Genomic DNA, 27,256 nt, shown 5'->3' with positions numbered 1-27,256 from the left:
TTCCTCTACATGGAATCAATGTGTATCCTTCGGGGCCTGCCTTCCGTCCCGTGGCATCATGTTTCCAAGCTCCATCGTGTTGTAGGGACATCAGGGCTTCACTCCTTCTTACGGCTGAGTGGTAGTCCACGGTGTGGACGGACCACGTTTTCTTTATCTGTTCATCAACTGATGGGCATTTGGGTTGTTTCTGCTTTTTGGCTATTGTGAATAATGATGCTCTGAGTATTGTGAGCCGGATTTTGTTTGAGTGCATGTTTTCAGCTCTCTTGGGATAGGAGTGGAATTGCTGGGTCGTATCGTGACTCTGTGCTGCACTTTTGGAGGAAATTCTCAAACACTTTCTACAGGAGCTGTGCCATTTTCCATCCCCGCCAGCAAGGCACTTGGGACCCCTTTTCCCTACACCCTCACCAACATTTGTCGTTTTCCTTTTTAAACACTATGGCCGCCGTCGTGGGCGTGGAGCGGTGCCTCATTGTGGGTTTGATTCTCGTTTCCCTAGTGACTCATAATGTTGAGCGTCTTTTTATGTACCTGTTGACCATGTGTGTATCTGTTCAGGTCCTTTGCTCATTTTTACTTAGGTGGTTTGTCTTTTTGTCGTCGAGTTTTAAGAGTTCTTTTCATAGCCTGGACGCTAGACTTGACCAGACATGTGACTTGTATTTAATACTCTCCGTGTGAGTGTCCCTTCCCTTTCTTGATAGTGCCCTTTGAAGTCCACGTGTTAAATCTTGATGAAGTTCAGTTTATCTCATTTTTCTTTTCTTCCTCATGCCTTTGGTGACGTATCTAAGAATCCATTGCCAAATTTAAGTCTGAACGAAACATAGCATTATGTTTCCCTCAAGAGTTTTACAGTTTTAGCTCGTACCCTCAGGTCTTTAACTAACTGGTTGACTTTTGTCGGTGGTAGGTGGGTCCCCCGCCCTTCGGTGTGTGCACGTCCAGTTGTCCAGAATCTTTTGGTGAGGGGGCCCTTCTTCCCCATCGAAGGGCCTCATTGTTGAAAATCCATAGACCACACATGTTTATTCTTACGCCACATCTCTCTTCAAAGCCTTTAAAACCCTTTTATTATGAAAGTTTTCAGACCTTCTACAAATGTGGAGAGGGTTTTATAACGAGCCCAATTTATTCATCAAGCAGCATAAACCCCACCCTACTCCCCAGATTACGTAGAAACAATCGCTGACATGTCATTCTTTCACAGGTGTTAGCGTATATGTATCTCTAAAATGTGTAGACTTTAAAAATTAGCCTTTTATGTTTTTTTTACTTAATTTTTTAAAATTCAGAGACTTTAGTTAATCGAAAGAAGTATCAGCAACAGTGAAAAGAGAGCTCAAAAGGGTACTCAGGACTGAGGGAGGCGCCCAGAAGGCTTGCTTGGGTGTGGGGGTTCAGGCTCCAGAAGAGTGGGGGTGGTCGCCCCGTTTCCCGGCCCCCGACACAGGTGAGCAGGAGCATGCAGGTGGTGGAAGCCAGAAGCCCCTGGTGGTGGCCGGTGTCCCACGGCGTTCACTGCGGAGGAGAGGTGCCAGGAGGGCCTGGCCCGTGGAGCAGGCAGGTGCCTGGCACGCAGGGTCCCTGGGGACCGTCCCCCGCGTCCCGCCACTGCCAGGGCGCCGCCACGTCCCCCTCCTGGCCTCTGTGCTGTAGCTGCCGTGTTCATCTGCGTAGGTCGTAAACCGCACAACACACTGTTGTCGTTGTTTAAACAGTCAATTATCTTTTAAAGATATTTAAACGGTAAGAAGGGTCCCGCATTTTTGCCCGTGCAGTTACCACTTCCTGTGCTTTCTGTTCGCTTGTGGATCCACGTTTCCATCTGGTATCATTTTCCTTTGGCCTGAAGACACTCTTTCACATTTCTTATAGTGTGGGTCAGCTGGCAACGAATCCTTCAGCTTTTTCATGTCTGAAAAAGTCTTTATTTAGCCTTAATTTTTCGCAGTGATTTTCAGTGTTAGGAATTTTACTTTCATGCCTCTTCCTTCAGTGCTTTAAGGATGCGGTTCACTGCGTCCTCCGCATCCGTGTTTCTCAGGAGGCGTCTGTGGTCACACTTACCTGTGTTTCTTTGTGCCCAACACTGTGGTCTCTGGCAGCTTCTAAGATTGTCCCCTTTATTGCTGGTTATGTGTGGTTTGATTTTGATGTGCCTTGTATAGTTTTTTCCTCTTTCTTACGCCTGGGATACATTGACTTCTTGAATCTGTAGGTTCGTAGTTTTCATTGTTTGGACAAATTTCTGCTATTATTACTTACTTCTGTCACCTCCTTTGCCCTCCTATTCTTTAGGGCCCCAGTTACACATATTAAGCCTCTTGAAATATCTAAATGTTTAATTTTTATTTTGATGCTATTGTAAATGGTATGGTTTTTTTTGACTATCTGTATTCAGTTGTTTGTTGCTAGTGTATGGAAGCACAGTTGACTTTTCTGTATTGTCCTTCTTCTCTGTGACCTCGCTGAACTCAGTTATCATAAGAGATTTGTTGCAGCCACGTTTTGTCATTTTCCGTGTGTGCTGTCATGTTGTCTGTGAACATCACAGGGAGTGATGGCAGCGGGCGTCTGTCTCATTCATGGTCTCCGGGGACGCGCTCTGCCTTTCACTCTTAGGTGTGATGCCAGCTGTGCACCTTTTCGAAGATGCCTTTTATCAGGTTGGGCTTCTCTGATGGCTCAGATGGTAAAGAATCCATCTACAATGCAGGAGACCTGGTTACGATTCCTGGGTTGGGAAGATCTCCTGGAGAAGGGAATGGCAATCCACTCCAGTCTTCTTGCCTGGAGAATTCCATGGACAGAGGAGCCTGGTGAGTTACAGTTCATGGGGTCACAAAGAGTTGGACACACATGAGTGACTAGCACTTTATCAGGTTAATAAAGTTCCTTCTATTCCTAGTTTAATGAGAGTTTAAAAAATTATTTTACATGGATTTGGCCTAATGCATTTTATATATGTTGCTAAACATTTTATATGTGTCACTAAGCATTTTATATATGCTGCTAAGTCATTTCAGTCGTGTCCGACTCTGTGCGACCCCATAGACGGCAGCCCACCAGGCTCCCCCGTCCCTGGGATTCTCCAGGCAAGAACACTGGAGTGGGTTGCCATTTCCTTCTCCAATATGTGTTGAGGTGACCATATATATTTTTCTTTTGTTCATAAATAAAGTGAATTATACTCAATTTCTTGAATTCCTTGAGCAAACCTCACTTGTGATATGTTGTGCTCTTTATATATTTCTGGTTCCTGTTTGCTAACATTTAATTGAAGATTTTTGTGCCTGTGTTCATGAGGGATGATTTTTGTCTGTAGTTTACCCAAAACATCTTTGGTTTTAGTATCAGGAATGCCAAACTTAAATAAATTAGTTGCCAGTTTTAAATTTGATTTTTAGTTTTTTGCAGAGAATTGTATGGTTTCTTCCTTAAATTGGTAGAATTCACCAGTGACTCCACCTGGGCTTTTGCTTTTGTTTGTCATAGGAGTAGAGACAGGCTAAGCAGGTTATTTTTCTTGAGTGAGTTTGTTAGTTTATGTTGTTCAGGAAACTGGTCCATTTCATCTAAACTGTTGAATCTGTGGGGAGAGTATTTGTCTTAGTCTCCTCAGTGAAAGTGTTAATTGCTCAGTCATGTCTGACTCTGTGCAACCCCATGGACTGTAGCCCGCCAGGCTCCTCTGTCCATGGGATTCTCCAGGCAAGAGTGGGTTGCCATTCCCTTCTCCAGGGGATCTTCCCAACCCAGGAATTGAATTGGGTCTGCTGCATTGCAGGCAGATTCTTTACCATCTGAGCCACGAGGGAACCCCCTTAGTCTCCTTGGACTACCATAACAAAACACACAGACTCCGTGGCGTAAACAACACCTGTGAATAGTGAAGATTTATTTCTCACAGTTCCAGTGGCTGTGAAGTCCAAGATCAAGGTGCCTGCTGACCTGACTTCTGGTGGAAAGGGGCTTCTTCGCTCACACGCAGTGAAGAGTGTTGTCCTCTCTTTCCCTCTTCTTGTGAGGCCAACAGTTCTGGCAGGGCAGGGTTCCACCTGGAAGACCCTGTTTAACCCTAATAGCCTCCGTGAAGGCCCATCTCCAGGACATTCAGATGTGGGACCAGGGCTTTAACACATGAACTTGCAGGGCACACAGCTGAGTTCATGGCCGTGTTCCCTTGCTTTCCTTCTGATGGTTGTGGGATCTGTAGTGATGTCCCTTTGTTACCAAAAGAGTGAGGTGGGCTGCTTGCTGCAAAATCTGTTACCAAGAGGTATGTGGGGTCTGGCTACTCGCTGCCCAAAAGCCAGTAAACAGGCCAGGTTGGTGGAAAGTTTGCTTTATTTCAGATGCTGGCAGCTGGGACGGAGAGAGGATGGCAGACGTCTGTCCAAAGACTGACTCCCACCCTGCTACTGGCAACCAACAGGGCAAGAGCTTTTACAGACAGAAGTTGGGCGGGAGGTCCTACATGCAGAAACAGCAGAAACAGCACAGTCAGCTCTGACAGTCATCTTCAAATTGGTCATCGGTGGTCTGACCAACATCATCTTGGTTGTTTTAGGTACAGTTAATTTTCAGCTCCAGGGTCAGTTTGTTACCATTTCTTTGAGGCCAATTCCTGGGTACAGTCTGGTCATCATGTAGTTTAAATTCTCCATCTGGTATTTTAGTGTCTATAAGACAGGTCACAGGATATGGCTCAGAATATTATATATAGCCTTTGAGAAAGAGCTGAAGGTCCTTGACTGTGCTTAATGACTGCATTATTATTTAGTCTGTTTTCCTTCGTTTCTGCATTTCTCACTTCTCTGATTAAATTTATTCTTTGACTAAAGTTTTCTGCAGACAAAAGACAGGCAGAGGAATTGGTAGGGCCAAGGACCATAGGGTCCTCCTCTGTTTCACCTTCTTTCATTCATGATATTGGTAATTTGTCTCTTCTCTATTTTTTGATCAGGCTGGCAAGAGGTTTATCAATTTTGTTGGTCTTTTCAAAGAATCAGCTCTTGGCTTCGTTTATTTTTCTCTGTTTTTCTGTTTTAAGTTTCACTGAGGGACTTCTCTGGCAATCCAGTGGGTAGGACATTGCTTTCCAATGCAGGGAGTGCAGGTTTGATCTGTGATTGGCAAGCTAAGATCCCACGTGCCTCCAGGGAAAACAAAACAAAACAAAATAAAATAAACAAACAGAAGAAACATAAGTTTTATTGATATTTCCTCTTTATTATTTCCACCTTTCTGCTTGATTTGGATTGGTTTTCTTGTAGTCACTTAAAGTGGAAGCTTAGGTTACTTACCTGGAACATTTAATTTTTTCCTACTATAAACATTTAATGTTACCACTGTCCATCAAAGTACTGCTCAGCTGTGCCCCATAAAGTCTGATGTGTTGTTCAGTTCAGTTGCTCAGTCGTGTCCGACTCTTTGCAACCCCACGAATCGCAGCACGCCAGGCCTCCCTGTCCATCACCAACTCCTGGAGTTCACTCAAACTCACATCCATCAAGTATTTTCATTCAATTCAAAATACTTCTAAATTTCTTTGAGACTTTCTCTTTGACCGGTGGTTATTTTATTACCAGATACTTTGGAATTTTCCATATATGTTTCTAGTTTAATTCCATTATTGTTAGAGAATATACTTTGTATGATTTTTATTCTTTTAAGTCTGTTACGGATTGCTTTATATTTCAGAATATGGTCTGTCTTGAGTGTCCCAACTACAGAGCGTGGACTCTGCTGCTGTCGGGTGGCGTGGTCTGTATACACTTCCGTTAGTCTACGTCTGTGGTGTGGGTATTCCACAACTTTTGTGATTTTCTGTTTATTTGCTATATTGATTACTGAGAAGATTGAAGGCAGGAGAAGGGCCCTACAGAGGATGAGATGGCTGGATGGCATCACTGACTCAATGGACAGGAGTTTGAGTAAACTCTGGGAGTTGGTGATGGACAGGGAGGCCTGGCGTGCTGCAGTCCATGGGATCGCAGAGTCGGGCACAACTTAGTGACTGAACCACTATCGATTAGTGAGAAAGGAATGTTGAAGTCACTGATGAATTATCTTCTCGGTTTTTTTTAGTTTTCGCTTCATGCATTTTGAAGCTCTGGGTGGTGTATTGTCATTGAGAAAGACGGCCCGTCATTGAGAAAGACGGCCCGTTCATGTGCGGCATCCCTTTCTGTGCTGGTGACTCTCCTTTGTCTGAAGTCAGCTTTGTCTGACACTCACTCAGCTACTCACAAAGCTACTCCAGCTGGACTTTGGATCGGTGTATCCTTTTTGATCCATTTCCTTTACCTACTTTTGCCAGTAGTCAAAGTGTGTTTCTTATGCTTAGAGTGGATTCATGACGTTTCCGGCATTTTCACGTCACTTGCTGAACGTGGAGGAAAGGGTGGAAATTGCGAGTTTGAATCTGCTTCCTCTTCCAGGTTGGACACTTGAGGCCTGGCAGGGCCGCTGGCCTCCTCTCCGTGTCTGCTGGCCCGGAGCCTGACGCAGAGGGCTGGTCTGCAGGGCGTCCGTGAGGCTCAGCCCCACTGCACGGGAAACCGAGGTTCTGACGTGTGTCCTGAGGTGATGGGCAGGCTGCCCAGCCTCAGGCAATGGTCACAGGGCTGCTCCCTCAGCCAGTGATCGCATCCACACTGCAGGTGGTGGCCACCAGGCGTGGTCAGCAGGCTCAGTGCAGCTCTGAGTTAGCGGCCAAAGCGGATGCCCAGTGTGGTGGCATCGAGAGAGATTTTACGTAGAAAAGAGGAAGCCCGTGTGCCCAGAAGTGCAGGCTTTGGGGGAGGTAGGCTGCTGGGAGGGACAGACGGGCCACAGGGAGCAGAAGAGGGGCGCCTGCCCGGAGCCCCGACCCAGCACTCAGCCCTCTGTGCCCGCGGCCTGGTGTCCTGCTGGACCAGCGACTCCTGTTTCCAGTCGCTTCAGGGGGTCTACCTACCGGGAGCTCTCCCAGCCAGGGCTGTTGTCTCAGGAGTGCGGTGACAGGACCGGGTGCTCGGGCCACCCTGGGGGCCCAGGGGCTGTGTGTGGAGAAGGGGCGTGGCAGGAGCCAGCTCCCACGTTCAGGGCCTGGGCCTGGGGGCCATGGTTCACACCCGGGGCATCATGCCCTCGCGTGCCTCATTGTGAGGGGGCACGCCCCGCCCGCTGCCTTGGGCTTTGGGGCAATGTGTGGACACCGGCTCCGTTCACATGACCGACTTGATGCTCCCTCTCTTTTAGGGCCCGAGACGATGATCCCACCGGGGGAGTGCCTGTACGCCGGGAGAAAGCGCAGGAAGCCCGTTCAGAAACAGTAAAGTATCATGTCTTTGCTGATGCCTACTGACGGAGGGGAGGCCTTGTGCTTTCATTGGAAAAAGTGAATTTTAGGAAGAAAGCGAGTGAGGCAAGGGTTCTGTCAGGCCTTCCTGAGGGCCAGGCACCCTCAGGACATTGGGGTCTTGGCTGCCGGGCTTGGCGGCAGGACCCTGGGCTGCCTTCCCAGCCCTGATTGCAGCTTAGGTCCGGCCAAGGGGTACCCCCCTTCCGGGGTGAGACTGTTTCCGGCTGGATACACCCCAGTGCCCCAGGGCTTAACCCCAAGTGAAAGGAGACTGGGGCTCATCCTCCAAGCCTCCAGGAGGCTGAGTTGAGGGGTACCCCAGGCGCAACCCCACCAGCCCCGTCTATGGCTGCCCAGTGCAGCTCGGGGCCACCATGAGGGTACCCTGCAGTCATGTCTGTGTGGGCATTGGGTTTCTGTGACCCAGGCCACCCTCCGGCCCCTGGGGGCTGTAGGACCCGTGAGAGGTTGACAGGAATGGGGGCCCCTCCAGCCCCAAGGACGGGCTGCAAGACTGGTGAGGCTGGACTTTGGAAAGTGGCTGTCACCTAAGTCAGCTGTGTGGCTTCTGTGACCTTGGGATGGGGCTGGGGGCAAGTGTGCAGCCTAGTCTGCGGGAGGCGGGGGGACAGCAGAGTTGTATACCCAGGGAGAGGTGGGGCAACGTCCTCAGCTCCTCTGCTCTGGTGAGAACACTTGTCTCCTTAGATAGGGAAAGAAAGGACCTGGAGACACAGCTGTGTGCCCTGGGATCCGGGGGCAGGGGTGTGTCCACCAGGACCCAGGGGCCATGTCCACACCTGGGGTCTGAGAGCAGTAACGCACAAACCAGCCAAAACATTGTTTATCGGGGCAGCTCCCTGCCTCTGTGTACGAGGGGCCGGCCGTGTTTGCACACCTGGCAGTGTGCCTGTGACGTTGTTCCTCGAGGGTTCCTTGTCCAGCAGTTCAGGATGCACCGTGGTGTGTTGGCCCCAGCCCTCTGCCAGCGCCTGCTCAGGCCATCTCACTGGTGTCTGCTGTGACTTTGGGCCTTGTGTTGCGCTCTCACCCATCTTGGCAGAGGCGGTGGCTCTGGCCACGCGCTGGCCTTTCCTCGTGGACCGAGCAAGCTCATTGAATGTTCACGGTGGGAGTGGTGGACGCCTTGGCTTTGACTCAGAGCCCGCTCTGCAGCCCCTGCCTGGCCGCGCCTGTGTCACCCTCGTGGACTTGGGGGCGTGGGTCAGTGATGCAGACGGAGAGGTGTGCCCCGCTGTGCTGTGAGCAGTGAGTTTCCTGCTGAGCTGGGGAAGCTGGTGCCTCAGCCAGGATCAGTAGCCAGCAGCAAGCTATCAGCTTGCAAGCAGGTGAATCAAGGCCAGACCCAACAGGCACGCGTGTTCCTACAAGTGGCGTCGCTCAGGCCAGGAGTGTGGCGTTTGTGACCTCACAGGTGTCACCGTACTGGCCGGCACTAGAACCGAGTCCCGCCGGGTGCACGGTGCTCCTTGGGCTTTGGGGAATGTGGGTGCTTTTCTCAGACTCGAGCCTGGCAGACACGCTGTCTCCTTTTCTGTGACTGTCTGTGTTGACAGCTTTCGCTCACTTTTCTATCGGATTGTTTATGTTTTTGTGCTTTGTGATTTGTGAGGGCTTTTTGTACACTGGGGATATAGGTTCCTGAACGTGTTTCACATACTTTCTGTCAGTTTTTATTTTACTTGTGGTATTCTTTGCCATGCAAAAAGCACTTAATTTTCATGTAGTTGAGTTTATTAATCTTTTCCTCTGTGGCTAATTTTATGTCACATTTAGAAAGGTCTTCCCTGCGTCAAGTTTAGGAGAATTTTCCTAGAAGATCTTGAATATGCATTTAGAAGTTCTGAGCCCTTGGAGTCTTTCCTGGTGAAAGGTGTGTGTTCTGAGTCTGTTTCTTCTGCCCTGTGGCTGCTGGTTGCTCCCAGGATTTCTGTTGGATGAGCAGAGTTCTCCTCACCGGTTTGTCATGGTATTAGGTGTTTAGATCTGTGGTTTCAGGGACAGTGAAGGACACCTGAACACACGCACTCAGCTGTGCCTGTGGACATGGCCCTGCCGGCCTGTCTGGGCACCAGCGTCTGTGGGTTGCAAAGGCTGGGGAGGCTGCTGGGGTGTGTACCTGGTGCCTGGGCCAAAGCCCTTGGGCTCTCCTGGGAGTGAGTGTGAGTCCCACGTGCCAGCTGCAGTCCTGCCCCCTCGCCAAGGCTGTGGGCTGTGGGTGGGCAAAGAAAGTCTGGAGCCTGCCAATGGACTGCAAGGTGGAACCTGCTAGAAGCCCGGGTAACAACGTGCTCCCCCGAGGCCCAGGGTGGGCCCACACCAGAGCAAGCAGGGCGGGCTGCAGGGTCCCCACCCCCCACCCCCCGCCGTGAGGGGTGACCGGCCCCCCCCCGCCCTCCCTGTCGGGGGTGACCGTGTCCCCGCCCCTTGCCACGAGGGGTGACCGGCCCCTTCCCCCCCGCCGTGGGGGGTGATCGTGTCCCCGCCCCTTGCCACGAGGGGTGACCAGCCCCTTCCCCCCCGCCGTGGGGGATGACCATGTCCCCGCCCCTTGCCACGAGGGGTGACCGGCCCCTTCCCCCCCGCCGTGGGGGGTGACCGTGTCCCCGCCCCTTGCCACGAGGGGTGACCGGCCCCTTCCCCCCCGCCGTGGGGGGTGACCGTGTCCCCGCCCCTGGCCACGAGGGGTGACCGGCCCCTTCCCCCGCCGCCGTGGGGGGTGACTGTGGTGGTGGTGGTCCCGTGCTCTGGGGGCAGCACCTTGCGCTCTGAGCTCAGAGCTGTGTGAGCTGCGGGGCTCCCCCTCGTCTCCACTTCTGTCTTCGTATGACTGGCTGTGACCAGAGTGCCCTGGGCTGAGAGCACTCGCTGCACACGGTCTGATCCATGTGGGGACACGAGCAGCTTGAGAAGGCCCTCCTGAAACTGAGGTTAGCGGCTCTGAGGCTCCTTGTGCCTGCCCCTCCTCCTGCGGCCTCACAGGCACCTTGCCTGCACCCCCGTCCTGCAGGCTGGTCTGCACTTCCTGGGACTTTCCACAAAGGGGACCTTCTCTGAGTGGGGTCTTCAGTCCCCTGTGGTGATGAAGTAGCTTCCTGCGCGACTTGTGTGCCATCGTGCGGGTGAACCACGTGTGGTTACTCATCTCAGGTGACAGTCGGGGGGTCCCAGGTTGGGGTGTCACTGGCAAAGCTGCTGTGAACGCTTATGTTTGAGTCTTCAGGTGTGTGCCTTCATTTCTCTTGGGTGGGATTGTGGGTCCGTGTGCAGTCGAGAAGGGCTCAGCTTTCTGAGAATCCTCCAGACTGACGGTTTTCTGAGCAGCTTCGCTGTCCACGCTGCTGGTGGCGGGGCGCGGGGCTCGTCTGCCTCCTCAGAGCACCTGGGTGTCCGTCCTGGTCTCAGCTCCCCGACGGGCCGTGGTGGAGGCTCACCGTGGCTTTGCATTGCATTTCTCCAGTGAGGAACGGTGCTCGTGGCCTTTCCTGTGCTTACCTGCTGTCCACAGAGCTCCTCTGGTAAAGAGTTCGTCTGTCTTCTTATTGGGCTTTTTGTCTTCTTGTTGAATTGTGAAACTTCTTTACTATTCTGGATATAAGCTCTTGTGAATATTTTTAGCCAATCAATCTATGGCTCCCCTTTTAATTTTCTTGATGGTGACTTTCAAAAGTCATTTTAAATTCTCTGAGAAAGATCAATTTATCATTTTTTTCTTTCACAGTATTTTTAGTGTGTGCCCTGAGAGTCCCAGGACTCCTTCCAGGGTCTCCAAGATTTTCTAACATATTTTCTTGTAAAGTTTTATGGTACATTTTAGATTTAGGCCTACAGTCTGTTTTGATCTAATTTCTGGTATTGTGTGAGGTAAGGGTTGATGTTTACTTGTTTTCTTGGCTGTCCAGTTGATTAGCACCCTTTGTTGAAAAGAGTTTCTTTTCCTGTTGAATCCGTTAGCGTCTTTGTCAAGTGAATTGACCGAAAGCATGTGGCTGTTTCTGGACCCTCTCTTCTGTTCCATTGATCTTTTTCCATCTTTGTCTGAAACCAAACCGAAATGAAACACTTAACTCTGAGAGGATTATGGTCAGTCAGGTGAGTCCTCCGACCCTGCTCTCTGACTGATGATCCCCCGCACGTCCACGTAAAGTCTAGACTGCTTGTCGTTTCTGCAAAAAGTCCTGTTGGGATTTCCGTCGAGGCCCCATCGAGTCCACAGGTCAGTTTGGGGGTAACACCATCTGAACAGTACCCAGCCTCGCTGGCTGAATTTCCATTGTTTGTGTCTCTTTGCTCAGCGCTGTTTAGGTGTCGGGGTGTCTCCTGTTGGACTTGTCCCGGGTGTTTTAGGTTTCTGGACCCCTCACCTCCTCCCGAGTCTCCACCCTGCAGAACTGGGGCTTCCCACCGTGGCTCTGAGCCCAAACCCAAGGTCAGCTCAGAGGGCCTTGTCCCTCCAGTGGCCCCCTCACCCACCTGGTGGGGGCGAGGGTCTCTGCCCTGGCCCCTGGAACCAAAGCCTGGGGAGGCATGTTGGGCTGGCTTTGAGGGGCAGCCGGGCGCTTGGTTTGAGAAAGCTGGAAGGAATAGGGCCTTCCCAACACCCGTATCTTCAGTCAGGAGTGTCCCCCGGTGCCCTGCGGGGTAGGGGTGGGGACAGTCACTGCTCAGTCCATCCCAGGTGTGGCTGGGGGCCTGCTCCCCACAGGTCTGCCCTCCTCTGGCCCCTGTACCTGCCCTCGGCGCTGCTCTGCTTTCTGGGGAGGCTTTGAGTTCTCTCACTTCTGGGCGGGGCTCCCCTCTGGGTGGCAAGTCCAGTCTACACGAGGCTGCTCCGTCTCCCCACATTTCCTGGCTCTGCATTTTGTTAGCAGATGACCAGCGTTGGTGTAGGCACCTCATTAAGGAAGAAATAAGAAAAGAAACTGAAGAAAGTGACAAGATAACCAGAGAATGGGAGAAAATGTGTGTATCTGTTAAGGATCTAGTATCCCGAATATATAAAGATTTCCTACAACTCAAGAGCAAACAACCCAATTTAAAAATGGGCAAAAGGCTCGAGTAGACATTTCTCCAAAGAAATACAGAGATGGCCAACAAGCACGTGAGAAGATGCCTAACATTGTTGGCCATTCATTCATTAAGTTAGTTCAGTCACTCAGTCGTGTCCAACTCTTTGTGACCCCATGGACTGCTGCATGCCAGGCCTCTCGGTCCATCGCCAACTCCCAGAGCTTGTTCAAACTCAGGCCCATTGAGTCGGTGATGCCATCCAACCATCTCATCCTCTGTCGTCCCCTTCTCCTCCCGCCTTCAATCTTTCCCAGCATCAGGCTCTTTTCAAATGAGTTAGTTCTTCCCATCAGGTGGCCAAAGTATTGGAGTTTCAGCTTCAGCCTCAGTCCTTCCAATGAATATTCAGGACTGATTTCCTTTAGGATTGACTGATTTGATCTCCTTGCAGTCCAAGGGACTCTTAAATCTTCTCCAACACCACAGTTCAAGTACAGTTGTTCTTTGGTGCTCAGTTTTCTTTATGGTCCGACTCTCACATCCATACATGACTACTGGAGAAACCATAGCCTTGACTAGACGGACCTTTGTTGGCAAAGTCATGTCTCTGCTTTTTAATATGCAGTGATTTTGGAGCCGAAAAAAATAGTCAGCCACTGTTTCTATTGTTCCCCCATCTATTTGCCATGAAGTGATGGGACCAGATGCCATGATCTTAGTTTTCTGAATGTTGAGTTTTAAGTCAGCTCTTTCAGTCCCCTCTTTCACTTTCATCAAAAGGCTCTTCAGTTCCTCTTCACTTTCTGCCATAAGGGTGGTGTCATCTGCCTATCTGAGGTTATTGATCTCTCTCCTGGCAATCTTGATTCCAGCTTGTGCTTTATCCAGCCCAGCATTAAGCATGATGTACTCTGCATGTAAGTTAAATAAGCAGGGTGACAACATACAGCCTTGACATACTCCTTTCCCAATTTGGAACCAATCTGTTGTTCCATGTCGGGTCCTAACTGTTGCTTCTTGACCCGCATACAGATTTCTTAGGAGGCAGATAAGATGGTCTGATATTCCCATCTCTCAAAGAATTTCCCACAGTGTGTTGTGATCCATACAATCAAAGGCTTTAGTGTAGTCCATGAAACAGAAGTAGATGTTTTTCTGGAACTCTCTTGCCTCTTCTATGATCCAGCAGATGTTGGCAATTTGATCTCTGGTTCCTCTGCCTTTTCTAAACCCAGCTTGTACACTTGAAAGTTCTCGGTTCACATACTGTTGAGGCCTGGCTTGGAGGATTTTGAGCATGACCTTGGTGGCGTGTGAAATCAGCGCAATTGTGCAGGTAGTTTGGACATTCTTTGGCTTTGCCCTTCTTTGGAACTGGAATGAAACTGACCTTTTCCAGTCCTGTGGCCACTGCTGAGTTTTCCAAAGTTGCTGGCATTTTGAGTGCAGCACTTTAACAGCATCATCTTTTAGGATTTGAAATAGCTAAGCTGGAATTCCATCACCTCCGTTAGCTTTGCTCATGGTGATGCTTCCCAAGGCCCACTTGTCTTCACACTCCAGGGTGTCTGGCTCTAGGTGAGTGATCACACTGTTACACCATCACACAGGTGGGAATGTTATTTTAAAAAGGACAATAGCAAGTGTTGGTGAGGCTGTGAAGTATGGCTGGTGTGGAAGACAGTCTGGCAACTCCTCAAAAAGTTAAACATAGAATCGCAGGGCCATGGAACATGACTCAGCCCTGAGAAGTAGTGACACTCCGCACAGGCTGCCTGATGGAAGAAGCTTGACTGTGTGATGGTCAGTGAAGGATGCCGGGTGTGAGAAGTCTGACTCCATTTACAGAAATGTCTGAACGAGCAAATCCAGAAAGACAGACACCGGCTGTGGCCACTGGGGCCTGAGAGATGAGAGAAGCTGCTTGGCAGGAGTGTTACTTGGGGGTGAAGAGATGTTTTGGAGCTTGGTGGAGGTCGACAGCTCTGTGCATGTCCTAAATGCCAGCACGCTTTCACTTGAAAGCGGCTTTATGTTACATGAATTACAGCTCAGTCAAGAGAAAGAAGCAGCCGAGGTGGAGCTTCTGCTCTTGTGTGGTTTTGTCTGGTCTTGGCCCCCACGGCCCCATGGGGTGCGGGGTGCCTGGGGGTTTCTGACCCAAAGGACTGTGTGGGACAGGTTTCCACGTTCTTACAAGTGAGTGCATGGTAGAAAAACAGGACCTTCTGGACCCAGGAGCCCAGAGCCCCTGAAGGCAGCCCCCGACCTGGGGAGTGCGGGCCCAGGGGAGGCGGCCCCTGCCCGACTGGCCTGGCCTCGCTTTCTAGGAAGGAGGTTAAGGAGACGTTTCTGCACGGAGGGGGCAGGGCTGAGGGTGGGTGAGAGGGCCCGTGAGGGCAGCTGTGGCGGGCAGGACGTTCAGGAAGGGCCGCTCCCTCAGAGGGAGGGAGGTGGTGGGGCCCTGGCCTCCCCCTCCTGAGTGGAAGGGTGGGGAGGGGGCACCATGGTGCCCAGGCCGCCTTGCTCACCTTGGCCTTATTAGCACCTTCCTGCCCTGCTGAGCAGGGGGACACAGGCCCAGAGGGGCCACGCAGGCCTAGAGGGCAGGGCCCAGTGGAGCTCCCGAGAGAGCTAAGCAGTGTGCCCAGGGCTGGTGCCCACTGCTACCTTGGCAGGTGTGGTCACAGAGAGGCCACACGGCCCTCCTGCTGGCTCTTCCCTGTCTCTGGGCCTCCCTCCAGAGCTGCGACAGTGGCCGGCGTGGTTGGTGTTGCCGGTGTGGCCAATGTAGCTGGCATGGTCTCTGTGCCCAGTGTGGCCTCCGTGGCTGGTGTAGCTGATGTGGCCAGCATGGCCTCTGTGGCTGGCGTGGCCTCTGTGGCTGGCGTGGCCTCTGTGGCTGGTGTAGCCGATTTGGCCAGCATGGCCGCAGTCTAGCTTGTGCATCTCCGGGAACCAGTGCCTTTTCATCCCGTGAGGCACGTGTTTGCCGGCAGCTGCCTTTGGAGCCGAGTGCTCCTCCTGAGGTCACTGCCTGGGACACTTTCCGCCTGGGAGTCCCAGCCTGACTGTGGTCTTCCCCTCACAGGAGGCCTGCCGTGGGCGCTGAGAAGTCGAACCCTTCCAAGCGGCACCGGGACCGCCTCAATGCCGAGCTGGACCACCTGGCCAGCCTGCTGCCGCTGCCGCCCGACATCATCTCTAAGCTCGACAAGCTTTCTGTCCTGCGTCTCAGCGTCAGCTATCTCAGGGTGAAAAGCTTCTTCCAAGGTAGGACCCTCACCTCTGTCCCCTGGGCCTCACCTGGGCCCACCTGGCTTCCCCGGGATGGGCCTGTTTTCACTCCTTGTCTGGAACCCTTTAGAGGCAGAGAGCAGCTCTGGTGGGGAGGGCGGGCCGGCCCGCCCTGTTTGGCTCGCCTGCCCAGCCCTGGGGATGCTGTGCTGGGTCGGTGCAGGGCAGCTGATGTGTCCGTCGGGCCCTTGCAGTGCACTGGGTACTTGCTTATGTCCAGTGCCCCCGGCCAAGCCTTACTCCTTGCGTGGCCTGGCTGAGCTCTTGGGAAAAAAATGTGGTTATCCCCGGCCTGCTTCAGCAGCCCAGACCGCGGCCATCAGCCCTCAGCCAAGTCTGAACTTCTTACAAAACTGTGCATTTATTCTGTGTCTTTGGGCAGAGGTAAGACGAGTGTTTACAGGGGGCACGTGTGGACACCAGGGGGTGGTGGACGGCAGCTGACTGCCCGCTCACGCTCTGCTCAGGGCTCTGGGAGTCAACGCGTGCACAGCCTCCTGAGACTGAAACCCGCCTAGGGCTGTGGTTAGGAGGGCCGGCCGCTGAGGCTGCGGCCCGGAACCACGGGACCCGGGCCTGTGCAGCGCCGGCCCCGCCGCAGGGCTACGGATGTGCGTGCGTCCGACGTGCCTGAGGTGTGGCAGCCACTGTGCCTTGCTGGCTTTCTCGGCCTGGGCGGGCATATTTCCTGAGGACTCAGGCTGCTTTCAACCCTGACGCCCCCAGGGACTCGCTCGCCGTGCCCTCCAGCTGGGCCAGCGCCGACTAGCCTGGCACAGGGCCTGCCCGGCCCTCCCTTTGTCTCCAGGAGCGGGAACCCCAGTCGTCCCGCTGAGGCTGGCCCTGGGAGCCCCCTCTGTGTGAGGACCCTGACGGGTCTGGGTCCCACTCCCGGGGTCCCGTGGCCCCTCCCCTGTGTCCGGCTCTGCTCTGGGGCTGGACCCGTGCTGGGGGCACACACGGCACACTGCGTGGGGCTGGCCCCGGTGAGCCGAGCTGTCTCGCGTGGAAAGGCACCTCTGTCCCCGGGGGAGGCTGAGTGCTCAGAGCTGTGTCTGCTGACCCAGGCTTGGTTTTGGGGGCGGGGAGGTCCTTGCTCCTTGTGATGCCCACCTGTGTCCACCACCACCCCCCACCCCGGCGCATGGGCTCGTGGACATCATAGGATGGGGACGTAGGCAGAGTTTTGACAGCTTGGCCTGGGATTCACCCAGCACCAGCCCAGGTTCATCCCCCAGTAAATCACCCAGACCCCCTGACCCCCCATGGCTGGAGGCACAAGCTTAGGAGGCATTTTTGGAAAAGTAGGCTTGGAGGGCAGCAGAGAATGGTGGGTGCCATGGGGACAGGAATTCGGGGGGTCACCAGGAGAATTGTGCAGGCTGGAGGGCTTCCAGGAGGAGGCGAGGGGGCGGTGTGGTGTGCAGGCCACCCTCTATGCTGCCCTTGCTACTGCAGTCCTGCACTGAGAAGGCCCCACCCTCCCCAGCTGTGGTCTGGGCCCCTCCCCCAGCACCTGGCGCCCTGCCCTGCTGGTCCCCCTCCCTGCGGTCAGCCCCGAGGCCCCTGCGGATTCCCAGGTCTACCCCTCTTGCAACCGCCAGGAGTCCTGCCTTCTCTTGCGTGTCCCACTGGCCCACTTGCAGAACTGGGCCTGAATTCTGTCTGAGTCCCTCCCATGCCCACAATCTCCTGTCCCTCCTTTAAGCACCTGTATTTCCTTGGATCTCGGGTATGGTTGCCCGGGACTGTGACGGGCCCAGGAAAATGGGGAAATTCGAGCATTATGTGGCTCTTTGTGTGAAGTGGGTGGCCACTTTCCCAGCTCCTCTATTCCAAGCAGAAGCTGAAAGCGACAGGTCTACAGGGTTCACATGACGTGTGTGCATGCTAAGTCACTTCACTCGTGTCCAACTCTTTGTGACCCTTTGGACTGTTAGTCCACAAGGCTCCTCTGTCCATGGGATTCTCCAGGCAAGAATACTGGAGTGGGTTGCCATGCCCTCCTCCAGGGGATCTTCCAACCCAAGGATCGACCCACATCTCCTGTGGCTCCTGCATTGCAGGCCGATTCCTTACTGCTGAGCCCCTGGGGAAGCCTTCCAGTGACACTACTTCTAAATTAAACATCAGTACCTCCAGCTGCTGGGACCTGCGGCATGGGGCCCAGGGCATGTGATTCCTAGTCACCATGGACTCCATGGTTTCTGGATGCTGAATTCTCTGGGGCTTCGGGAGACCAGGGGCTGCGGCCAGCTTTCTGCTTTGGGGTCAGGCCTTCAGGCATCTCTCAGCCCCTCCTGAGTGCCTCCTGGGGAGGGCTCTGTCCCCAGGGCCCTGGTGGGGGCACTGCAGACCCGGCCAAGCCCCCACTGGGGCTGACGCACAGACTCGCTAAAGCTTTTCTGTCCCATCCAAGTACTAACCATGCCCGATCCTGCTCAGCTTCTGAGTCAGAACAGATTGGCCACGTTCAGGGTGGTATGGCTGTAGATAAGCCTTTATCCCTAAGAGGCGGTTACAGAAGTTCTGTTTTACTATCCAGGTTTCTAAGTCTTACTGAAAATGCATCAGGTCTTTAGGTAGGAAAAATGCAAATGTGTGAAACAGCAAAAGCAGTTATTCAGCACTGGTGTGGTCTTGGTGTGGAGTCCAGGGCCCTTGTCTTGGAGCCACAGGCCCTGCTGGTGCTGCTGGTTCTCCAGCCCCATCTGTGCTCACAAAGGAGAGAGCTCCGTGAAGGGATGACAGGCCCTCTCCGAAGGCCTTGGGATGCTGGGGCCTCATGGGCCCATCTTCAGAAACTCTCAGACCCCGATTCCCAGGGCTTGGTCTCCATCCCCACTGAGGGTCCTCCATCCGCCACTGCGGGGCCTCCATCCCCACTGCGGGGTCTCCATCCCCCACTGCGGGTCTCCATCCCCACTGCGGGGCCTCCATCCCCACTGTGGAGTCTCCATCCTCCACTGCGGGGCCTCCATCCCCACTGCGGGGTCTCCATCCCCACTGCGGGGCCTCCATCCCCCACTGTGGAGTCTCCATCCTCCACTGCGGGGCCTCCATCCCCACTGCGGGGTCTCCATCCCCACTGTGGGGCCTCCATCCCCCACTGTGGGGCCTCCATCCCCACTGTGGGGTCTCTATCTCCATTGTGGGGTCTCCATTCCCTTTCTGGGGTCTCCACCCCCCATTCCAGGGACCCCATCCCTGTCCCCGGGGGTTCCCCATGCCCAGGGATTCCTCAGTGACCCATGTGGACAGCTGGGCCAGGTTTGGGGCTGCTCAGTAGGGGTTTTCTGTTCACCTTCCTCCCACAGAGGCTTCCATCTGCCTTTGGGACACTGAAAGCGGACTGGTCACTCCCTCTCTGGTCACTTCCTCGGGTACAGCTGTGTCCAGCCAGGCCAGGGTTGGTGGCCTTGGAAAGGCTTCGATTCTGTTGTTTCCAGGAGTTCAGGCATCGGCCAGGTGTCTGCCTGAATGCATGGTCCCTCTAAACCAGGAGCAGAGTCCTCCTCCCACACTGAGTCTGATCCCTTTTGCCCCGAGGCAGGGGGATGCCCCATCAGGTCTGCGGAGCCCGCACGCTGCCAGTGGGAGGCCCTGCTGGTCACAGCTGGGGGAGATAATGAACTTGACTTCTGTATCACCCTTTTCTCCCAAGGATTCCCAAGTTGTGATCTTCCTCAAGCTTTACATTTTAGGGGAAATTCTAAACATTTTCCTGAATTCATTCCCTCTGCATAGTTAGAAAAAAGTCGAGCTTAAAAATTGGATCTTAATCTCTGCTTCCTGACTCAGAAATGGATAATTTCATTAAAGCTTCCATAAAAAGTCACCTTTGGGAAGGACATGAACTGGAAAGTTCCAGCCTCCAAGAGTAATAACGGCCTGCAAATTTGCTTGTAGTGTCATGTTTGTGTCAACTTTCATGAATTTTTAAAAGGCAGTGAGCTTATTTAATTACTTAACTTGGTTCTGCGTAGACTGAGGGCTGGTGCTTCTTAGTTATAAACCCTTTGCTTGTACCAAAGAGAGGGATTTTCCACTCTTGCAAGTTTCACTGTTTGCAAGAGGGGAAACTGGGAGCTGATCACAGAAAAGGGAGGAAGGGTGGGTGGAGAACATGAAGGACCCTGAGGGAGCGGGAGCCAGGTTCTCTCCAGGACGTGTGGCCCAGGACGTGAGGTCCCAGCCGCCCAGGCACCCCCTTCTAAGGCCCAGCACTCAGCACTGTGGCATTGACCTGGGCAGGAGACTCTCTGGACCTGGGCTTCAAGGGCCTAGAATGGGGACCAGTGTGCAGATGACCGAGGACCCCAGTCACCCTAGCCTGGCAGGTGGCAAGACCAAGGACCCCCGTCACCCTAGCCTGGCAGGTGGCAAGACCAAGGACCCCCATCACCCTAGCCTGGCAGGTGGCAAGACCAAGGACCCCCGTCACCCTAGCCTGGCAGGTGGCAAGACCAAGGACCCCCGTCACCCTAGCCTGGCAGGTGGCAAGACCAAGGACCCCCGTCACCCTAGCCTGGCAGGTGGCAAGACCAAGGACCCCCAGTCATCCTAGCCTGGCCGGTGGCAAGACCAAGGACCCCCGGTCACCCTAGCCTGGCAGGTGGTAAGACCAAGGACCTCTGTCACCCTAGCCTGGAAGGTGGCAAGACCAAGGACCCCCGGTCACCCTAGCCTGGTGGGTGGCAAGACCAAGGACCCCTGTCACCCTAGCCTGGAAGGTGGCAAGACAAAGGACCCCTGGTCATCCTAGCCTGGCCGGTGGCAAGACCAAGGACCCCCGGTCACCCTAGCCTGGCAGGTGGTAAGACCAAGGACCCCCAGTCACCCTAGCCTGGCCAGTGGCAAGACCAAGGATCCCCCGTCACCCTAGCCTGGCTGGGATGAACAGAGAGGGGGGACACTCAGCAGACAGAACCAGGAGGGGAAAGCACAGGTTCGGCCTCCAGGGATGATCCAGAGATCCCTGAGTGCTGAGCACCCATCCCCCGCTCACTGTCCGCCTGGCCCGGGCCTGGGGTCAGCCCACCTGCACGCTCTGTGCCCGATGGACCCTGGCCCTGGGCTCGCCTGAGCTGGGTGGGTCTGCTTCACCCCCTCCAGGTGGCAGGTCCACAGGCCCCGCATCCTGAGCTGTGTCTGGGACACGCAGGATGCTGTGCTCCTCTGCGGGTCAGAGATGAAATTCTCCCCAAGACTTAGGGACCTGTGACCCAGGAGTGCAGTGTATGTGGCGGAGCTAAACTGTGAGGTTCTCAGCTTTCACTGACGAGTCATCCTCCCCTGATGAGCTCTGCTGGGAATGAGTGTCTGTGACCCTGCAGAGCACGTCCTAAGGCCTGGCCCCGCTGTGCCGGGGGTGGCAGGGGAAGACAGGGCTCCGAGAGGGGCTTGGGGCAGGAGACCCCGTCCCTGAGAATGAGCGCCCCTGCAAGTGGAGGCTCCAGGGGGCCCTCCCCATTGTGTTCTGCGAGCAAGGCGCTCCCGCCTCTGAGCGGCGAGGCATGCGAGGCCTGAGATGCTGAGAGCCGGGTGGGGACCGGACTCTCCTGCCTTCAAGGGGCTGCTCCGTGGATTCCTCCCCAGGGGATGTGGCTGTGGCTGTGGCTGTGTCTCCTCTCCAGCCCTTCCGCTGCGGGAGCCCCTTCCCCCAAGCGTGGACAGCTTCTGAAGGACGGCCCCCGGGGCCTTCCCAGCAAAGGTACACTGCTCTGGGTCATGTCAGGCTGTGTGCACACCTGCCTCTTACCCGAGGCGGGTCCCCTGCATAGCCATCATTCAGAAAGATCACCCGGATCGTTTTGTGCTGGTTCCACTTCTCCTGTTGTCTCTTAGTTGCCTCTGGAGGTGGAGTCTAGCCCAGGGGAGGAGCAGGCTCCTAGTTCATTCCCTCATTTGTTCACTCCCCTGGTTCCTGAGTCCCCCCAGGGCATCTGTCCCCCAGGAAGCAGGAAAGAGCATTGCCTTTTCTCTCTCTGCTGTGGGATGGACCGGGGGCAGTCCCGGACCTTCCCTGTCCCTTCTGGTCATTTAGGGTCTCTCAGTCCCTGGTACTTGTATGATCATCAGTCCAGCCAAACGTTAAATCTCTGAAAGAATTTCAAATGTGAGCCTTCTCGCTGCCTCGTCTGAGGGTCTGGCAGGCAGGGTTGGGGCAGGGGGAGCCTGATGGTGAGCTTTGCTGCCTCTTGCTGAGGTCCTGCCTCACCAGAGCCACGGTTTCTGGCCTTTCCAAGTCAGAGCAGCAGCAGGAAGAAGAGGTGAGGTTGGGAGAAGTCTGCCTGGCGTTGCCCGGAGCTGGCACCCAGGCTGGGTGGTCTTGGTGTTTTCCCAGCTTCTGAGGACCACATGCCTGGGGTGTCTGTCTGTCTCAGTGGCTGACATGGGTCATCCTCTCTAGTCACTTCCTTGCGCTTCCTTCTTTAACACAAGTGTCAGACAGCTGCATGCCTAAAGGCATCCTCCCAGGAGGAGCTAAGATACCCTCGGCCAGTGTTTGGATATTGTGGCCCCACCTGCTCCACAGGAAACGTACGTCTTTGACGGGCCTGGTTGACACATGGTGCTTCTCACTTGCAGCCCAAACGCCTTTGGAGTTCTTGAATATAGAGAGACACCCGGCCCACGGGCCTCTAGAGGCACGTGCAGGCTTCACAGGGCCATCACAAAGCTCCTCTCGCTGGGCGCCAGCAGGGGCGGCGCCCAGCCCTCTCCTGGCACGTGTGGCGGGGTGGGACCAACAGCACCGCCCTCCGAGGAAGTCCTCCTTCCGCCTCAAACATCTCTCACCTCTGACGTCCTCTCTGAAGCCTCGCCAAGGTCATCTGAGGCCAACAGTTGGCACATGTCATGGGGCCTTGGCCCAAATTCAGGCTGAAAGTTTCACATTAACGGCAAGCTCTAATGCAGGTAAACGAGACAGCGGCTGTGGTCCTCACCTCCCAGGATTTACAGTCCAGTGGGGAAGATCTGCCACCAAACACACAGACTCTTCCATTTCTGGAAGATACAATGTCGAGTACCTGTAGCCATCAGGCAGATGACATGTGAAATACAAGACGAAATATCTGAAACCTTTAAACATGTATCGCTCAGTTGGCAGGAAATTAAGGAATACTCAAAGAGACTAAAAACTAAGTGCAGTTGAGAACCCAAAGAGAAATTTTTTAAAAACATTTTTAAAAGATGTACCTCCTTTAAAATGCAGAAGGAAGGCAAGGTTTGGGCTGCAAGGAGGGATGGAGAAGGGTGTCAATCAGAGCAAACACTGATGTGTGAAATAGTAATAATGGCATACGGTAAGGGCGAAAAATGAGAAAAATAAAGCCCTGGCCATGACAGCATATAAATTTGGAGAGGGAGATTTGAGTTAAAGATGTCAACATTTCTTGTATTAATTAAATTTGGAGGTTGAGTGACTAATTCTTAATAAAATTTTCAGAATAGTCATCAATACAACAGAAAGGTTTAACTTTCAAAATAATGGAGAGAAAAAAGTAGAATGAGAAAATGTAATTAATCAAAAGAAAAAGACAGGAAAGAAGAAAAAAGAAAGGTGGAAGAGTGTAACAGACAGAAAGTGTAGAATTCCCAATGTGCCATTAGTTACAGTCGATGTAAGTGGACTGAACAGGCCAACTAAGAGATAAAGATCAGAGACAAGAAACAGAGGAAAACAACAGAATGGGAAAGACCAGAGATCTCTTCAAGAAAATTAGACATACCAAGGGAACATTTCATGCAAAGATGGGCTCAATAAAGGACAGAAATGGTATGGACCTAACAGAAGCAGAAGAGATTAAGAAGAGGTGGCAAGAATACACAGAAGAACTGTACAAAAAAGATCTTCACGACCCAGATAATCACGATGGTATGATCACTCACCTAGAGCCAGACATTCTGGAGTGTGAAGTCAAGTTGCCCTTATAAAGCATCACTATGAACAAAGCTAGTGGAGGTTATGGAATTCCAGTTGAGCTATTCCAAATCCTGAAAGATGATGCTGTGAAAGTGCTGCAGTCAATATGCCAGCAAATTTGGAAAACTCAGCAGTGGCCACAGGACTGGAAAAGGTCAGTTTTCATTCCAATACCAAAGAAAGGCAATGCCAAAGAACGCTTAAATTACTGCACATTTGCACTCATCTCACACACTAGTAAAGTAATGCTCAAAATTCTCCAAGCCAGGCTTCAGCACTACATGAACCATGAACTTCCAGATGTTCAAGCTGGTTTTAGAAAAGGCAGAGGAACCAGAGATCAAATTGCCAACATCTGCTGGATCATGGAAAAAGCAAGAGAGTTCCAGAAAAACATCTATTTCTCCTTTATTGACTATGCCAAAGCCTTTGATTGTGTGGATCACAATAAACTGTGGAAAATTCTGAAAGAGATGGGAATACCAGACCATCTGACCTGCCTCTTGAGAAACCTATATATGGGTCAGGAAGCAACAGTTAGAACTGGACATGGAACAACAGACTGGTTCCAAATAGGAAAAGGAGTATGTCAAGGCTGTATATTGTCACCCTGCTTATTTAACTTCTATGCAGAGTACATCATGAGAAACTCTGGGCTGGAAGAAACACAAGCTGGAATCAAGATTGCTGGGAGAAATATCAATAACCTCAGATATGCAGATGGCACCACCCTTACGGCAGAAAGTGAAGAGGAACTAAAAAGCCTCTTGATGAAAGTGAAAGAGGAGAGTGAAAAAGTTGGCTTAAAGCTCAACATTCAGAAAACGAAGATCATGGCATCTGGTTCCACCATTTCATGGGAAATAGATGGGGAAACAGTGGACTTTATTTTTGGGGGGGCTCCAAAATCACTCCAGATGATGACTGCAGCCATGAAATTAAAAGACACTTACTCCTTGGAAGGAAAGTTATGACCAACCCAGATAGCATATTCAAAAGCAGAGACATTACTTTGCCAACAAAGGTCCGTCTAGTCAAGGCTATGGTTTTTCCAGTTGGTCATGTATGGATGTGAGAGTTGGACTGTGAAGAAAGCTGAGCCCCGAAGAATGGATGCTTTTGAACTGTGGTGTTGGAGAAGACTCTTGAGAGTCCCTTGGACTGCAAGGAAATCCAACCAGTCCATTCTGAAGGAGATCAGCCCTGGGATTTCTTTGGAGGGAATGATGCTAAAGCTGAAACTCCAGTACTTTGGCCACTTCATGCGAAGAGTTGACTCATTGGAAAAGACTCTGATGCTGGGAGGGATTGGGGGCAGGAGGAGAAGGGGACGACAGAGGATAAGATGGCTGGATGGCATCACCGACTCGATGGACGTAAGTTTGAGTGAACTCCGGGAGTTGTTGATGGACAGGGAGGCCTGGCGTGCTGTGATTCATGGGATCACAAAGAGTCGGACACAACTGAGCGACTGAACTGAACTGAACTGAAGAGATAAGGATTGTTAGAGTGAATATCTCTGTTTACAAAAGGCACAGAAAGGTTGAAAGTAAAAGGATGGGAAAAGATACTTTGGAAAAATACTAACTGAAATACATTTGCTAAAGCTATAGGGTGAAAAATATTACTTGAGATCATGAGAGCCTATCATTTAAAAGTCATTAAGCATTTTATTTTATCAAGCAAAGAGAATAATTTTAAATTTGTGTGTTTTTAATAACACCACCTCAAAAATATGAAACCAATATTGACAGAAGTATAAGGAAAAATACATGAATTCATCATCAGAGAGAAAGATTTTAGAAAGTTCTCTCAGTACTTGATAGATCAGAGAAATAAAATTCAGTAACAATTAAAGAACATTTGAGCAATGCAAAAAAGGGTTAATCTCTGAAACTTACACTCACATCTTTTCAAGCCCACATGTAACTTGTAAATATACTGAAAATATGCATGCATGCTCAGTCACTTCAGTCATGTCCAACTCTTTGCCACTGTATGGACTGTAGCCCACCGGGCTCCTCTGTCCATGGGACTCTCCAGGCAAGAATACTAGAGTGTGTTGCCATTCCCTCCTCCTGGGAATCTTCCCAACCTAGGGATCAAACCTGTGTCTCCTGCATTGCAGGCAGATTCTTTACCCACTGAACCACCTGGGAAGCCCATATTGAAAATATATTGGGCAATAAAGCAAATCACAATAAATTTCAAAAGACAAAATCATGAAGAATGCATGGTGAGCCCTCAAGCCAGTTAAGCTGGAAATCTGTAGAAAAGATGACTTGAAAGCCCTTACATTTGGAAGTAAACACATTTGTAAATAACATAGATCAAAGTGGAAAACACGACAGAACTGAGGAAATGTTTGCAAATCAAAATGTGTGAGCTCAGTTGTGTTGGACTCTTTGTGACCTCATGGACTGAATACCACCAGGCTGCTCTGTCCATCAAAATGTGTAGCTGCAGCTAATGCAATTCTTAGAAATAAATCAACTTGAGGGTCTAATGTGAAAGAAGAAGGGCTGAAATTAGCAAGCTAAACATTCAGTGTTGCTAAAAAAAAAAGTGAAGTAAATAAAAAACAGTCATAAGAAATAATAAAGCAGAAGGTATTTGTGAAATAGAAAGGTAACATACAATAGAATTCCTTTAAAATGATAAAACAGTAAAGATCTGGTGAGATTGATCAAGGAAAAGTAGCAAACAGTATTAGGAAATAAAAGGAACATTATATAGCATATTATATATAAAGCATGATGATATATGCTGCAGATATTTAAAAGATGGCTTGAAATTATTATGAACAAATTTATGCTGCTGCTACTGCTGCTAAGTCATTTCAGTCGTGTCCGACTCCGTGCGACCCCATAGACGGCAGCCCACCAGGCTCCCCCATCCCTGGGATTCTCCAGGCAAGAACACTGGAGTGGGTTGCCATTTCCTTCTCCAATGCATGAAAGGGAAAAGCGAAAGTGAAGTCGCTCAGTCGTGTCCAACTCCCAGCAACCCCATGGACTGGAGCCCAGCAGGCTCCTCTGTCCATGGGATTCTCTAGGCAAGAGTACTGGAGTGGGGTGCCATCGCCCTCTCCGAAATTTGTGCTAGTAGATTTGAAAATATAGTAAATGCTTAGAAATATAGCTTATTAAAATTGACTCAAGAAAAAATAAAACACCCAAATAGTCATATGGCTATTTGAATGAGTGGTTAAAATCTTCCCACAGAGAAAAATCTAGGCCCAGACAGTTTTAAACCAATTTCTACTAAATGTCAAAGGAAAAATAAGTCCACCCTGTACTGAGTCCATGGCACAGAATTGTAACGAAGGTTCTGATGTGAACTCACATTATGCACACACACACACACACACACACACAAGTGTGCCTGTGCATGTGTGCCTGTGTTATGTGTGTTCCAGCTCTGCCTGCTGAAGGGGCTACCCCAGTACAGGGGACACAGCTGGCCTTCAGACCTCGGTTTCCAGACACAGTTCACCACTGAAAGGGACTCGTGCCTTCTGGCCTCTGCCCAGAATGAGAGCAGAGAAAGGACAAGATGAGCCTAGACCGTCCATGCTGGACAGCAGGGCTGTGTTCAGAGCACAAGGGGACATACCCCCGGACCCAGGCCTCCTGAGGGGA

The 27,256-nt window shown here is 51.9% G+C and overlaps 1 protein-coding gene across 1 annotated transcript in view; it reads left to right on the top strand.

Annotated features, from left to right (window-relative positions):
* The first annotated feature begins 6,889 nt into the window (after positions 1 to 6,889).
* AHRR (aryl hydrocarbon receptor repressor) overlaps positions 6,890 to 27,256 on the top strand; it is a 77,838-nt gene continuing 57,471 nt past the window's right edge. The window contains exons 1-2 of the mRNA XM_061393975.1: positions 6,890 to 7,327; positions 15,480 to 15,661. Of these exons, the coding sequence (XP_061249959.1) occupies positions 7,200 to 7,327; positions 15,480 to 15,661 (310 nt within the window). The 5' untranslated portion in view covers positions 6,890 to 7,199. The remainder of the gene's footprint in view (positions 7,328 to 15,479; positions 15,662 to 27,256) is intronic.

Source organism: Bos javanicus, chromosome 20, assembly GCF_032452875.1.
Source record: "Bos javanicus breed banteng chromosome 20, ARS-OSU_banteng_1.0, whole genome shotgun sequence".
NCBI classification, from domain to species: Eukaryota; Metazoa; Chordata; class Mammalia; order Artiodactyla; family Bovidae; genus Bos; species Bos javanicus.
This window is presented reverse-complemented; position numbering and strand designations above follow the sequence as displayed.